Source organism: Gopherus flavomarginatus, chromosome 1, assembly GCF_025201925.1.
Source record: "Gopherus flavomarginatus isolate rGopFla2 chromosome 1, rGopFla2.mat.asm, whole genome shotgun sequence".
Classification (NCBI taxonomy): Eukaryota; Metazoa; Chordata; order Testudines; family Testudinidae; genus Gopherus; species Gopherus flavomarginatus.
The window spans coordinates 49,592,522-49,608,482 of record NC_066617.1 but is presented as its reverse complement, the minus strand read 5'-3'; the positions used below and the strand labels follow the sequence as shown (position 1 = coordinate 49,608,482).

General features: G+C 40.9%; 1 protein-coding gene across 1 annotated transcript in view; it reads left to right on the top strand.

Moving 5' to 3' along the window:
- Positions 1–15,961, top strand: part of CFTR (CF transmembrane conductance regulator) — a 142,405-nt gene that overhangs the window by 48,436 nt on the left and 78,008 nt on the right. The window contains exon 12 of the mRNA XM_050936035.1: positions 14,931–15,025. Within this exon, the coding sequence (XP_050791992.1) occupies positions 14,931–15,025 (95 nt within the window). The remainder of the gene's footprint in view (positions 1–14,930; positions 15,026–15,961) is intronic.

Genomic DNA, 15,961 nt, shown 5'->3' with positions numbered 1-15,961 from the left:
TCAAAATTTCCTGTGCAAGATTTCAATGACAACTAAACGTTTGTTTCCCCAGAGGGAAGAAATTTCAGCTCTATTAGTGTAAGTATTCATGAACTCTGTGCCAGTCCCCCATTTTCTATCATTTGTTGGCATTCACAACAGTTATTGCACAGACAAAACTAGCAATTGTGGGCAGTTCCATGTGCACAAGCCCATAACAGCCTCTGTGCCAAGGTTGTTGTGTTAGTGCACACAATGACCAAGGAAACTAATGACCTGTAAAGGGAATTACAAATGAAGTAATAACTATCAAAGCAAAGGAGGGAGAAATAAGTCATCATGTGAACTGTTCAGGGCCCATGCAGATACCAGGAGCCAGTTCTAACATGGACACTAACGGTGTAGCTTTGTCATCACAACCTAGTCCTTTGCTAGAGGTAGACCCTGGTGATCTGTTGCTCAGAAAATGCAGTCTCTTCGCACATTGTGACTCAGATTAAGGAGCCCTTTTGAGAACAGGGGACTTGGCACAGACTATTATTCAGGGAAGGACGATGTAGGGAAGGACAGCATATCCAGAGAAGAGTGTTCTTCATGGTTTTTCATCATCTCAGAAAGGTTGATAGTGGTAGCAATGTGACACTAATTCCTGAGAAGGGAGGAGGAAAATTGGGCTGCTTGCAAAATATTTACTTCAACTATATCTTAGTCTAATTTGCTGTTCATGATTTGAGATAGAAATGTTTGTTCCTTGACTGGATGACAAACTTTATAAGCAGGGGGAAAGCATTTTTAGTCCTGATCCCTTCAACCAGTGCTTCCTATTGATTTCAGTGGGCACTGGATCAGGCCCTTAACACAGACCAAGAATAACCATTCTGCAACATTCATGTGAAAGTGTTTGCATTAAGAGAAGCAAACAGAAAGTGGAAAATATGATAAGCTATTTGATTTTGAAAAAAAATTGTGAATAGTTTCCCCAACTGCATATGAAACTGTCTAAGCCCACAGAGTAAGCCTATTATAGAAACATTATAAGGGCTGCTGCTTCTTACCAAAGTTTCTACCTACTTTGGATGTTAAAAGCCGAACAACCATATTTTAAAAGTGTTTATTCTTTCACAGTAGATCTAAGTACCAAAATGTCTTGATAGAAAATGGAATTAACAACCTTTACATATGATTAAGGATAGCCAGAAATTCCAGAACAGCTATTTATTGAATGAGAAAAAATGCTTCAGGATGATGAGTATGGTAATAGTGGAGCCTCTAGGACTGTGCGAAAGATCCCAGGAACTGTGTGAAAGGTCTAGAATCTCAGAGCTACTCAAAATTAGAAGGAGTGATACTGAGCTACTCAACATGAGAAAGTGATACTGCTACTTACGGGCTTAGTCTATTAGCAGGGAGTTTCCAGGGAGGGACACCACATGAGTTTTGTGAAACACCAAGCAAACCAACTGTGGAGGCCCTGTGACCAGAGTTTGCAGGTTCTGGTATGCATAACCTACACAAACAGGACCCAGCAAGGTTGGCTCCGGTGAGTTCTCCCAGCGCTGTTTAGAGATGGTCAAAAATTTTCATTCAGAAATCTTTTTTCAGTGAAAAGTTCATAGAAAGAAATCTCCATGAAAAATGAACATTTTCCTCAAAATAAATAGGGATTTAATTGAAAAACCCCAAACCCTAAAAACTATTTTTCCTCAGCTGAAAATAGAAAATATTTAAGCAAAAAACCTGAAAAATTTAGATACTATTTTTGTTTTGACAAAAAAAATGTTCAAAATTTTTAAACAATATTTTTAAAGAACAGCTTTACTACTTTTTTAAACTTTTATAAAACTATTTACTAGGAAAAATGTCTGCATGAAGTGCTGTTTTTCCACACCAAAACTGCCATTGATTTTAATGGAGAGTTGTGGGCCAGATTTTAAAGGCCTCAGCACCCAGCACTCTTCTTGACTCTCATGGCCAGATTTTCAAAAGAGCTCAGTATCCAGTGTCAACTACTGCAGGATCAAGCTCCTATTTAACATCCAGTTCCAGAGGGGTAGCCATGTTAGTCTGGATCTGTAAATGCATCCGATGAAGTGCGTATTCACCCACGAAAGCTCATGCTCCAAAACATCTGTTAGTCTATAAGGTGCCACAGAATTCTTTGCTGCTTTAACATCCAGTTTGTAATTGATACATTGAGGTGGGCTCCATGTGCACCGTATGTTTCTTGCTGCTGTCAGATCATGGTTCCAGACAAGTGTTTTTATCACAGTGAAACACAAGCGTATTTTGTAAAGATGTATTGCACTACAGATTGTCTGTATTTATTCCACCCAGCATCTAAGATCTTCTCACTTACCCAGCCTTGTCACGAGACAGGGCTCTTGTTTTGATCTACATATTGAAGACAACAGATATTTAAACTAGCTTAGCAAAATCTTTCTTTAGGTCATACATTGAAAGTTATTTTCTTTTAGATCCAGTCAAGCAAGAAAACAATAGATTGTCTGTTTTAAGATAAGAGGAGGTTACTGTACTGTATCTCCATGCAGGATACAATTAAATAATAAAAGTATTTTTTATAGGTTTAAGGTCTTACTGTATATGCCACTGATACTCAAAGAACAGTCTGAGTTTTGATTAGCAGTTTGACAGGAAATTTATTAAGACTTTCTGAAGAAGAGGTCCTGGCTTTGTTCCATGCTAGGCCTTCTGCCATAGGCTGCTGCATGAGTCCAGCCTTATAGCTGTTGTCAACACAGATCAAAGAACCAACCTGTTTTCTCTGTAAGGGCCATGCTGTGCATCCCCTGCAATAAGACAGGAAATTCCTAGAATGATGGGAAGGTTAACAATACTGATCAGTCTCATGACTGCTGACTGCTCTCCATCCCATGGGTGCCAACTGTTGAATCTAACCCATATCTTTTAGGTCTCTAAGCCTCTGGAGCTAGTGCCAGTGAGGTGAGCAGCCGGCTAGCATTAAATAGTTCCTGTCAGTAGTTCAAGACACTGCCCTGAGAGTAAAAAAGAATGAGCAGATGTCTTCGTAATGGCAAGAGGAAGCTTTGGGACCATGTGGACTCTGAACAAACTAGCATTACACTATGACCAGGGAAAAATCCAGCAGGAACTCTTCCCTCACACAGTGTCCTAGTCTTATCAATCACCTCTTCGGTCTTTCTAGCTTCTGAGGAAACACTGTAGAGAAGATTAAAAATGATGAAAACCAATGTTAATTCCCTACCTACAGCCTCAGGTAAATCTTTTAGGGCTCAATTGTGTGCTTAAGGCAGAGCCCTGCGTTTGGTGGGGATGGTGTGGATCACCAGGAAGTTTCTGCCTGTGCTCTGTCATACCCCTTTATGAATGACCAAATAGTCCATCTGACTGAGCGAAGGGGCCGCAATTGTTTCTGGCTGTTACATAGGCTATGCAAAAGGGGTTGGAGGTAATGGTGGAGGAAAACATCTCCTTGCTGCACATCTGCAGAATGGCCAGTCTGAAGCCTTGTCTGCATGTGAAGATAGCATACAGCAAGGCAGGGTGTGAATCTACAGCACACCTGCCGTCTATGCACTAACTCACTGTGTGGACACTGCCACAGCCAGGGGCGGCTCTAGACATTTCGCTGCCCCAAGCACAGCATCATGCTGCGGGGGGCGCTCTGCCGCTCGCCGGTCCCGCGGCTCCGGTGGACCTCCCGTAGGCGTGCCTGCGAGTGGTCCACCGAAGCCGCAGGACCAGTGGACCTTCCGCAGGCAAACCACCAAAGGCACCCTACCTGCTGCCCTCCCAGCGACCGGCAGAGCGCCCCCCGCCCCCGTGGCATGTCGCCCCAAGCAAGCACTTGGCCTGGAGCCCCCCCTGGCCACAGCACAGTGAAAGTCCCAGACTGCAGCTTTACATACTGTACTTTGAAGTATCAGTATGCTAAGCCATGCACCAGGACTTTCAAAGCACTGTAGCGGTGTCCACACAATTTAGTTACTGGTGGGCTGTAAATTCACACTCTGGAGTGCTTGCTAACCTGCCAGGTAAATAAGCCCCAATCTAGCCATCAATTACAGTTAAATGAGATTTTACCCCAAATTCATGTTCTCATTGAGACAACACTCTTGAGGAGGAAAAAAAGCCATTTCCTATATTTGATCCAGAGGAGTGGAACAATACAGCTTGTTCCAGCTCCAACAAGCAATGTAGATGTGGAATGATCCCTCTCCTTTCTCCATCACGTCCAGACCTCTTAAGAAAGTAGCATGATAGAGTGCACATTTAAGATCCTCACCAGCTTGTTCCAGAAGGAAAGTGAAGTGACTGCTAAATAGTCTTTTTCCTCTTTTCCCCCACCTCCACACCTCAACACTAATTTATGTCTCAGATCATTTCATTTAAGTAAATAGTATTGTAAGTGCAGAATTTGGCCCTTGGCACCTGCTAGTGCATGGTACTTAATGATTTCAATGGGAACACAAGGTGTTCAGCACCTTGTTGGATTCAGGTCTTTGTTTTAAAAACATAGGTATGAAAAATCAAACAAAAATTGCTTTGGCATTAAATTTTTTAAAATAAGGCAAAGTAAGAAATACTGACCCTAATTAATAGGACAGATCAAAATTCAAGTAAAAAATCTCTGTGCATGAACATTTTAAGAAAAAGCCGGTACTACATTTACTCTTCATATCTCTTGACTGGCATTTAATCTGTTTTCTAAGAATTTATCATTTATACTCATTTGAGGAATTACTGAAAATGTATGCAGTAACTTTATATCGAAAGTCATTATGCATAGATGGAAAATGCAAGCAAATAGTTCACATAGCTTTCCAATATTTTAGCCTGTCCAAGAATAAAATGTTCACTGTATAGGATAGCAGGAAATCTTTATTTTGAGGGTGGAGCATTTTGTTTGTTAGATTCTGAATTAGTGCTTATGAAGTAAAAGAAGTTCCATCTTGTAGTATCTGTTGCACAAGAGTGTTTCTCGATAGAACAAAAGAGTATTTAGATTGTTTCTTTAAAAAAAGTGTTCCTGCTACTTTAATATTTGCTGTCTGTGTTCCGAAAGAGTACACATCTATCATAAAACACAGTCCCTACTCTAAAACTCTTGGAAAGTTTTCAATTAAAGTTATAGAAAAGCAATGAGAAAAAAAAAAGTGACTTGACTTTATTTTTTCCAGTGAGCTCCCATAAGACCATAAGAATTCAGAACCCTAGAAAAGGACACTCTCTCTTCCAAAGAATTCTGACTGAATATACTGGCCTGATAATTTGGCAATGTATGTTTGTATAGTGTCTAGCATAACAGGATCCTGGTCCGTGAATGAGGCCCTCAGGTGCTACCATTGTACAGATAAAATAAATAAATAAGTTGAGTAGGAATTACACTATTGAAGAATCATGCAAAATACAGGCCAACATTTATTTAGGCTAGTTCTGTACAGATTAAGATAGTTTTGTGATAAAATTGGTGCATAAACTAGGGCTAGCGGAGCTTAAGAAAGCTGTGCACAGGACATTGCCTATCAGTATGCCTAAGATATTTGTTTTACTTTTGTATGCTTATGTCAAAGTTATTTGTAGTAGTTTGGGGATTGTTTGATAAGATTAAGGTAATTCAAAGCACCACCATTCATGGAATTAGAACGAAAGTATGTGATTTTTATATTTGATAGTGGGATGTCAGGTGAGCTACAGTTGCTCATGGGACCAGTTGCCAGGGTCTTGATTTCCACCTTACTGGGGTATTTGGGGCTTTTTGAAACCTATTAAAATATAAAAACTCAAACCTCAGTTCAGCTTTTAAACTGGGAGTTCCAAATGCTTCCTACAGCCTGATTTCTAAATGACCTTAAATAAGAAGTTTGAGTCAATCAAGGAAAAAGCTTTTCCAGCTAGCATTGTCCCTCCATAATAGGGGTCTGGTTTCTAGTGCAGGTTGGCCCCAGCTCCTCCCAGCACATCCCTTGTAGTGTACTGGGGGATTTATGGAACTGATCACAGCTGGCACAATTTGATGTTTTTAAAAATAATTTTAACTGATAACGTAGATGTTTATTTTTAAGTTTGTATTTTTATCTATTTAAATTTTCACAGTTGCAGGATATTATGTGGCAGGATCAGATAATTATTTAATGACAGTAAATGTTGAGATTCAAAAAGTTAAAGCTTTGCAAGCATTAAAACACAAACTATCAACATCCCATGTCAAAATATACAAAGTAAATATCCTTAAATCAAACTCTAGTAAGTTCTCAGTCAGCATTTTTCTTACTTTCTGTCTGTAAACTTTGATTATCCTTGATGGGAATATTTTTTTGGTGGGTTTGTGTGTGTACAGTGAAATCGACTTAACCACATTTACTGATAAAAATCTAATCCTTCCAAGCAAGAGTAGGCCCTGAAGTATGCTCTCCCCTACACCAGCATATCTCCAGTGAGGAAGGACATGCCGATTACCTCAGTATTTCCCCTTCCACTTCAGGGAGGGCAGCATCGGGGCAATGCTAGTGCAGAATAGCTCTTCTTTGAAATGAGTATAAATGTAACTAGTAGCTTCCTACAGGGGCTCAAAAGGATGTTTTCCTTTAACTAATGGAACAATGATAAATGATTACCAGTTACTTTGAGATTTAAAATGATTTGTGATCCTTTCAGAACTCACCAGCTAACCAGCCATGAAACAGGTGGCCAGATGAAGATCACTAGTTCTAGTGAAGGCTCATCAAGGAACAGTTGCATCTTGTAGGATGTGGAAGTGTTAGATAACAAATGTTAGCCTAGTGTAGAAAAGGCGGTGTGCTTTTAACACATGTTAAACTGGTAGAGTTAAAGCCTTAGGACCTTTGAAGTGAGAGTCCCTACATTTAAAGTTCATTAGTTCTTACTTTGGTAAGAAAAATAAAATGAACCTGAGAAAGAGATGGAGTTCTCAGAGTCAAGACAGTAGGAATGTAACCTGTCATTTTCCCTATTAAAAAAACAACAATCAACTTATCACTTTTAAAAAGAGTAATAATTCACCAATTCCAGAGCCCATACTGGTCTCACCATCACTCTTCATTCTCTTTCAAATAGTTTAAAACTAAAAACTGAAGATATTCTTTTTGCCATGATGTCAGTCCATTCTGTCTCCGCATAGGTGGTCAATGTGTCACCCAAAGCCATAATCACAAATTGCAACCTTCTTAGCTTCTAAGAGGCTGACACCCTTAAAGTAAATAAACTACCTAGTTTGAGAGCTCTTAGCTGCCCACAAAGATAATGTTTAACAGTGCATACAAACAAAGGCTGTGTTTCATGTGAAATCAAATAAAAAGAAAGACAGATCCTACCTTTCATTGGGTTGGATCACAGACGATGGAGGTTGATAGAGTATCAGAGTCAGATTCCAAGCCAGAAGGGATCGTTGTGATCATCTAGTCAGCATATTTGCATAAGGAGCATCTTCTCCATTGCTTGTGTGCAATTGGCATGTTTTGTTCCTTGGAGTTTAAAGAAATGCTAGGAGAGAGCACAAACATGCTAGCCTGTGCACAACATTCCTAAGGGTATGGGATCCACTGACTAGAGTCAAGATTCAGCCACCAGCTGGCTAGTTCATATGCTGCAGTGAGTAGGATGAGCTGTACAGGGGTGCAAGTTCAAATTTTAGAGGAGCAGCAAAATGCATCCCACCACATATCCTCCTTAATCTTGAGGAAGCCTACTAGCTGGCAGAATTCTTGTAGCAGAGGACACATCTACCAGCATTTCTGCTTCACCTTGCAGAATTTTCCTTGAATACAAATAATCTACAAGTGGGTCATATGCTGCATATTCTGAACAGTGAAGATTACCCGTGACAGAATAATAGTGCACAAAACATTAGCATGTCCAGTTCTGGTGTGCACACTTCAAAAAGGATGTTCACAAACTGGAAAGGGTTCAGAAGAGGGCTACAAGAATCAGTCAAAGTCTGGCATGCCTTACAATGAGAGAGTTAGGAAACTATCTACTTAGATCAGTGGTCCCCAAACTGTGGGACATGCCCCCTTATGGGAGCACAGAGGAACCTCTGGGAGGGTGCGGTGGGGTCCAGGCCAGCCTCCCTTCCCTGGGCCACTCCCGCTCCCAGCTGTGGCCCCAGCTGCTGCTCCCAGCCTCTGGCCCTCTTCCCAGCCCCAGTGGGGCCCAGAAAGATTACATTACAGGTAAGGTGGGGGTGCAACATAAAAAGGATGGGGACCACTGATTTAGGTAAACCAAGAGAAGATGAAAAAGTGCTTTGATCACAATCTACAAGTATCTACATGGGGAAGAGATTTCTAATAGTAGATGGCTCTTTAATCTAGCAAAACAAGCAAAGAAAAAGGCATAAGATGATACAGTAGTTGGAAGATGAAGCTAGACAAATTCAGGATAGAAATAAGACACACATTTTTAACAGTGAGGATAATTAACAATTGAAACAAGCCATCTATGGGTGTGGTGGATTTGCCTTCACTTTTCAGTTTTTTTAATCAAGACTGAAAATATCCTTCTAAAAATAAATGCTCTAGCTCAAACAAGTTTTAATCTTGATATAGAATATACTGGGTGAAATTTTATGACCCTTCTGACCTTAAAACCTATCAACTTTAACTTCTTCCACTCCCTTCCCACGTTATTTTATTTCAGCCTTGTTATACACATTTGCAATTACAGCTTGTTGATTTTGCAAAAAGCACAAAACTGCACATTTCCCCTGGTCATTAAACTATAAGTAGTCTTTAAAATTAAATGGATCTGAACAAACCCCAGATTTTGGGGCTGTTCAACTCCAGAATGAAACCTCACCATTCACACTAATGTCTGCTTATCAGCATTTCTGCTATAAACTTAGTAACTAATAATTTTGAATGCTTCAAATTTGTGTGTCCAACTTGGGACATGTTAAAGGGGCCTGATTTTTAGAAAGTCCTGAGCATTTCCCTAGTGAAAATCAGGTCCTTTTAAGGTGTCTCAAATTGGGCACCCAAAGTCACCAGTCACTTAAAAAAATTGCTCTCTTATTCAAATAAAAAAGCCTCTTTTGCTCCCTAAGTCCTGCTGCTGCGGCTTATTAGATTTGTATAAAATAATTCACAGAAAGTTCATGATCCAAAAGCAGGAGTTTTGTTTCACAAGAGTTCATGACATTTAGCTGGAGTTTCAAGTCCACCCAAAACTCAAGCAAATGCTGGCAAAACTCACTCATTCCCTAATGAACTTTTCCTTTGGCAGAAGATTTTTAAAGCAAGAAATGGTGGGTATGTTCAATTTATAGACAGTACAGTCAGGTTAAGGGAATTAAGTTTGATTCAAGAAGTGACAGAGAAGATAGGACAGCATCCAAGATAGTCTGCTCAGAAACTCATACCTTACACAAGGAAGGAGGGCGGGGAAGACTGACTAGAATACAAAAAGCATTTAACCAAATAATATCAGCATGGAATACTACAAAGTGGAGCTCTCGGATTTATTTTATTGCTAAGCAAGTGTTTTATGCTTAAACTTTCACAGGTTATCACAACCTTGAGATAAACTTTACGAACTGGGTATATTCCTGTCTTTTGAGTCAGTGTTTCTTCCCACCCACACTTACAAAACAAGATCCTCCCCTTGTTGGAGCAGCTTTCTGCCATGCCACTTGTGCAAAGCTCAGCCCAGCGAATCTAACCCATAGAGAGCTCACCTGCATATGGGGATTCTCCAATGACCTTCTGGGACCTTCAAGCCATTGGCAGGCAGCTCAAGTTAGGGTAGCCAATTTACACCAGGGAACCAGACTGGTGCAGAATGACCTAGGCTTGAAAGAGTGCAAATGTGGCTTAAACCCACTGGAATATATTATTTTATAGCACCCTCCTCCTGTTGGACCGAGCTTTACTCTACTGAGTCAGCTCACTCTCTGGGCTAACCCTTGTCCGTCTTTCTGAAGGAATCCAGGGAAACTATTTTCAGCTGAAGCAGTTTCTTTAACTGAGCCTTCTTAAAAACACAGTCCCACCTTCCCCAGACTCTTTCTTCAAAGTCTGTGTGAGCACAGCAGTCCCTTCCCCAACCTCTCATACCACTAACTCCCACAGCAAGTTTACCTGGCTCTTGTCTCAGTCTTCCATGGCTCCCCAGTAGTCTCTTCTCTTGTCTATCTGGTTTTCTGAAGCAGTTCCTTTCAGTAGTCCCACCACTGTCAGTACACTGGACACAGCACCCAGGCACTTCCAGAGCCCCTTCCCTCACCCTCATTGCTGCTAAGTAATTCCATTTCTTTCCTCAGCTACAGGGGTTGAGCTAATCAGGCAGCTGGGCCAGCTCCAGACCCATGACCCCAGAGGAATGTTATCCCTTACTCCTTCACACCCACTGGTGGCTAGATCCTGCTGAGTTGTGCTGAGCAGTCCTTGGCTACAGTGGAGGATCTGGCCTATTGTGTATATTCTCTGCCTAATAAGAGGTGTCATTATAGTTTCAAATCCACTGCAAGCCCATCTGCTTAGAGATGGGCTTCAGTTGCTCAGTTCCAACTGAGATCCAAAAGTTAAGGTGTATTAAATCTGGGAGTTTGTTTGGGCCACATCTCTATTTCTGTGAGATATGAAAGGTTTATGTTCTTGCTGGAAATACAGAAGTCATCATGTGAGTGAGCAAACAGGCGAGGGAGTGTATTTTGCTTGTATCTAAAGAGGAAAATGATTACATTGAGTGGAATAGCGTTCCAGCTCCTTCTTGAAATCCTTTGCTTCTGTTTCAGCTCAAATATACTTACAGATTCCCTAAGGCATTTCACACAATGGGGCCTGCACTATGATCTTTGTAGTTGTTGGGAATGCTCTTGAGGTTTGCTGTGCAAAAAACAGCTGGCAGAGAGAAAGAGGAAGACCACTTCCAAGAGAAGAAGGGGGAAGAAGAGAAGGGGAATATATTTGGTGGGGGAGTGGGAGAGAGAGAAGGCAGAGTGTGGAGAAGAGGACACAAAGGAAATTGGGGAGGGTGGATAGAGAAGTAAGAGTATGCGGTATTGGTAAGGATAAAGAGAGAAGAAGAGAAAGTGAAGAGATTGGGGGCGGGTTAGAGAAGGGGAAAGTGAAAGGAGCAGAAAAGAAGGAAGTCAAGAGTATTAGAGAGAGAAGAAGGAAGTGAAGGCGAACTACAAAGAGCAGACAGTGGGGATGGCTGAGATCTCTGCTCTGTTCTATCATTTGCAGGGTTATTTTATTTTAGGATGTCCGAACATTGGCAACCTAAAGTTCATACCATTCAACCCCTTCTCTCTTAATCACCCACAGATGTAACTGAAGTCACTGGGAACTGCAGGGGCTCTGTACTTCTGAATGATCAGGCTACAAGTTTATCAATTTGGACAGCCAAAAATGAATGTATCCAGTAGGAGTGGATACTCTGTAATTATTATACATTTATATGTTGTTCAGCATCAACAGGTTAAATTCATCCCTGATTTGATTCCACTTTCTTAAGTAAAGTTACACCAAGGATGAATATGGCTCAATACTATATGTTTTTTGCAGTAGTTAATGAATGTTCCAAACAACTAATGTGTGTCACATTTACTTTAATTTTTTGGTTTGTATTTGCCATTGGTAGCTACCTCTAAATAGTTGAGTAACTAGGATCGATTTAGACAAAACATGAAATATTCTGCTGACTCCATTGAAATCAGATTAATAAAACACTTGTTACCTATGACACTCCCAGAGTAGAGCCCCCTGTCTACTCTGTGCTATAATCAACTGTGCTGAAGATTTCTTTGACAGTGTAACACAATAGATGTCTCTGTCAAAAAATCTCTAATGGCACAAAATATTTTGGCAATGGTACATATTATATTTTATGCAAAAACAGGATGAAATCCAGACACCATTTAAGTCAATGGTTGTTTTGCCATTAACTTCAGTGGGTATATCTACACTGCACACTGCGCTTGGGCTTTGATTCTGTTTGACATTGCTCCAGGAGGGAGGGGGAGGAGCTGGGACACAATGCGCTCAAGGGAGGAGGCAGAGAAGAGGTGGGGTGGGCTCTTGGGGAAGGGGGTGAAAAGGGGGCAAGGTGGAGGCAGAATGGGGGTGGGGACTTGGGGGAAGGGGTGGAGTGGGGGCGAGGCTGGGGGAGGGTGAGGGGGGGTTGAGCACCCACCTGCAGGAGCACAAGTCGGCATCTATGAGTGTGGGTGCTCAAATGCGGGCTAGGGAACCCTGTGTGTATGTCTATACTGCAATAAAAATCCTGCTGCACCACGTCTCAGAGCCCAGGTCACTGAACTCGAGTTCATGGTTCTTGGGCAGTGAGGCTAAAAATAGCAGTGTGGATGTTGAGGCTTGGGCTGAATCTCAGACTCTAAGACTCTATCTCCACAGCAAAGCCCATAGCCCAGGTTTCAGCACAAGCCTGGACATATACAGTGCAATTTTTAAACTCGCTGCCTAACTCATGACCCCGAGTCAGATGACTCAGTGTGGATGTATCTTGAGTCTGCAAACCTGGGTCTCACAGACCCAGGTTTACAATGCAGTGGGGCCAGGCTTTCACCCACAGTGTGCAATGGAAGTTCCAGTAGATGCCACAGTTCTCTGGCTGGTCTCTACTGGAAGAACAGTAGCACTAGGAACCAGTAACTGTATTTTCGAATGGAACCAGTAGGAACTGGGGGGCGGGGGGATCAGCTCAAATAGCTAAATATATAGATACACAAATATCTGATGGCATAATGGAGAGACAAAGGTTTTATCTGTAAGAGCAAGGGATGGATGCAGTATTCATGCATGCGCAGTGAAGCCCTGATTGAGCTATGCAGGTCATCTCAAATGAGTGCCTATAAAGCCTGTATATCGTGGCACCCTAAATACCTCATACTTTATAGATATACTATTTTTGACACATTTGGAAATGTTTTAAAAATACATTGGTGCTATTTTTCACATCTCTCTGCCTGTAAACTCAAGTATCCATATTTACAGGAATTTGACTGTACAGGTCTCCATGAGGGAGGGAAATAATAATGCCTCTCTTGTACAGTGCTTTTCATCAGCAGATCTCAGAGTGCTTCACAGGAAGTGATCAGTATCAGTACCCCCATTTTACAGATGGGGGAAGGAGGCACAGGGGGGGTGAAGTGACTTGCCCAAGGTCACCCAACAGGGCAACAGTAGAGCTCGGGATAGAATCCAGGTATCCAGGTCTCCTGAATCCCAGTCCAGTGCTCTATTCACTAGGCTGTACTGCCTCAACTTCAGAACATTCTGTTACCCCAAATAGATTTTCCATATATAAGTATCTGATTTTTAAGGTCAGATATTTCCAAATCTTCTATGGTGGGAAGATGAAGCTATTATTACATTGAAAAACGGGAGTCTCCTCTTTCCTGAGGTACCAGGCACCCAATTTCTAGGCCGTGAGATGTGGGGCATTTAATCTGTCCCTGAACCAGGACTGAACAGTATTGTTCATTCTATCCCCAAGGCCAGTGTTAAATTTGCAAGGGAGGAAGAAGGAAATACTTTCCTGGCATGTTATTTTATTTATTTATTTTTATGCCTGTTGGAGATGTCTCAGCAGTTTGGAATGTTAGAAATCGTTCAGAGGAGAATGATGAATAGTCACAATCACAAGTAAGATGATCAAAGGCACATTATAAAGGGAGAGCTGAGACTCCTGGCACAAAATTAATATCTGGAGGTGGACTTAAGCCAGAACACTGGATCTAAACAGCCCTGAAATCTAAGTCTGAATTTTGGGGAGTAACCCAGTCTATCTTAACAAGGGATAGTTTTTCGGTTGCAAGTGTATGAACTGGAGATTGATTTAATTGATGCCGGTTGATTTAATCAGTCAATATAATAAATATTCAGGCTGGTACCACAATGAGACTTATTCTTTCACCTTCTCCTCCCCCTCATTGTCCTCATAAGGAAAAGGTCAAGCCAACTTTTTGAATGAAGAAAAACTTTAAAAACAACAACTACCACAACCACCACTCTAGTCCCACTCATTCAGAATGCAATATGCATCAGCTTTCATGTTTCAGAAATATAAAACAGAAAGAAAATGCAGCACAAAGGTTTCAGTTTTGTACTAAAGAAAAAGCAAAGTCTCCTGGGTCCAGATTCTCCCATGTTTTCCACTCAAGATTCTGGCTATACGTGGCCAGTGGAGAATTCCCCTTGCAGAGGAGAACTTTCCAGTAGTGTAAAGCTAATGGAGGTGGCATCAACTACTGATGGGTGCAGGGTTCTCCCCAGTGTTAGGCTTCTTAACTGCTCCAACTCTAGAGCCGGACAGCGTAGGATCAGGGAGACACAAATAGCTCCCTAGTCCTTCCCTCACCCCTGCCAATCATGGGAGGGAATTAATCCTCTGTTTTAAATTTGTTGATTTTGTGTTTTTACCACTGACCATTCATCAATTCACTTAAATAAGAGATAGCCCAAGCTATAAAGTTTGGATCCCAAACCCATTGCAAACCTCCCCAAAGACAAGGGCTTTGGGGATCTAGGGTATTGGAACCACTGTAGGTATGACTTCCCTGAATTTTGCGGTGTTGAGATCCGAAGTTTGGTTCATGATCTTCTCTAACTATAACTGCAAACTCGTATTTGTCACTCTTCTTTCGGGTAGGAAATGTACATAAGTGGTTAGAGGTTTAGAATAGATTATGTAAAAGGTCCATTCTTTACTTCTGGGGATCTAATGTTTAAGACTAATATTTGCTCATAAGAATATGATAAGATTTTGTTGAGCTCTGAGGTAAATAAATGTTTACATTTTAATTACTCATTTTTGAATAAGGAAACAATGAAATGAGCAAACAAATTTGTGTGATCTTACAATTATCTCCACCTAAACTCTCTATGTGCATTTGCTTTTGGTTAATTTGCAATTTGTGTCATTTGAATATGGAAAACACACATCTAATTTATAAAATCTTTTAACAGGAGATTTCAAAGTTTCCTGAGAAAGACTATACGGTACTGGGGGAAGGCGGAATCACCCTGAGTGGAGGTCAACGGGCTAGAATCTCACTAGCTAGGTGAATATTTTATCATCTGAATGGCTGACACATCACATTTGGGAAACATAGTTTGAACAGTGTAATTAAATGTGGACCTAATTCTGCCATATAGATATATGTGCATAACTCCAGTGGGAGCTGCATATTAACATCAGATATCAGATTTTTGCCCTATGACAATACAGGCATTTAAGATACATTTATATGTTCATTAATTTAGTTCAGAAATACCCAGAGGTTCAGCAAAAGATGAAAGTTTCCATAGTTAACTGAAACTGTCAGTTTAAAGTTCACAGCATGAAATGCTGATTGTCTGAGCATCAGAGAAATGCTTGTCATGTGCTAATAGAAATATGAAATATTTCAGCAATTGTCACCAGAGGATCTCAAAGAGCTTTACACATTAAATAATTGAGAATCATAATGCTCTCAGAAGTTGTCAGATATTGTCTCCATTTTCCAAACAGGGAAACTGAGGCACTGAATGGTTAAAGCCCACATTGTCAAAATAATGTGGACTGATTTTAGATGCCTGGGTTCGGTGAATTTTATGAAAGGCCCAGGGCCTGATGTTCAGAGCTGCTGAGCACCCAAAAGTCTAGTTAAAGTTAATGAGAGCTGTGGGTGGCCAGAACTTCTGATTAAACAGGCCCTATGTTTCTCAGTTTGGCCATTCAAAATTAGGGGCTATTTTCAAAAGTTCTATAGCAGCAGACTAATGGAACAGGCAAGCTGATCACACAGCACTAGGCTCAAATTCAGTCATATGAGTTAAGTCATAAGTTTACTGTAATCATTCTTTAAATCAATTAAGTTATTTCATCAGTAAGGAAACAAATCAAACAAACAGTTGAAGGCCAGCTGCTAAAAATGCATGAGCATTACAAAAGAAATAACCAGATAGTTGGACTGTTCTAGTGGCATGATACCACCACATGGCTATATCATCTGGGA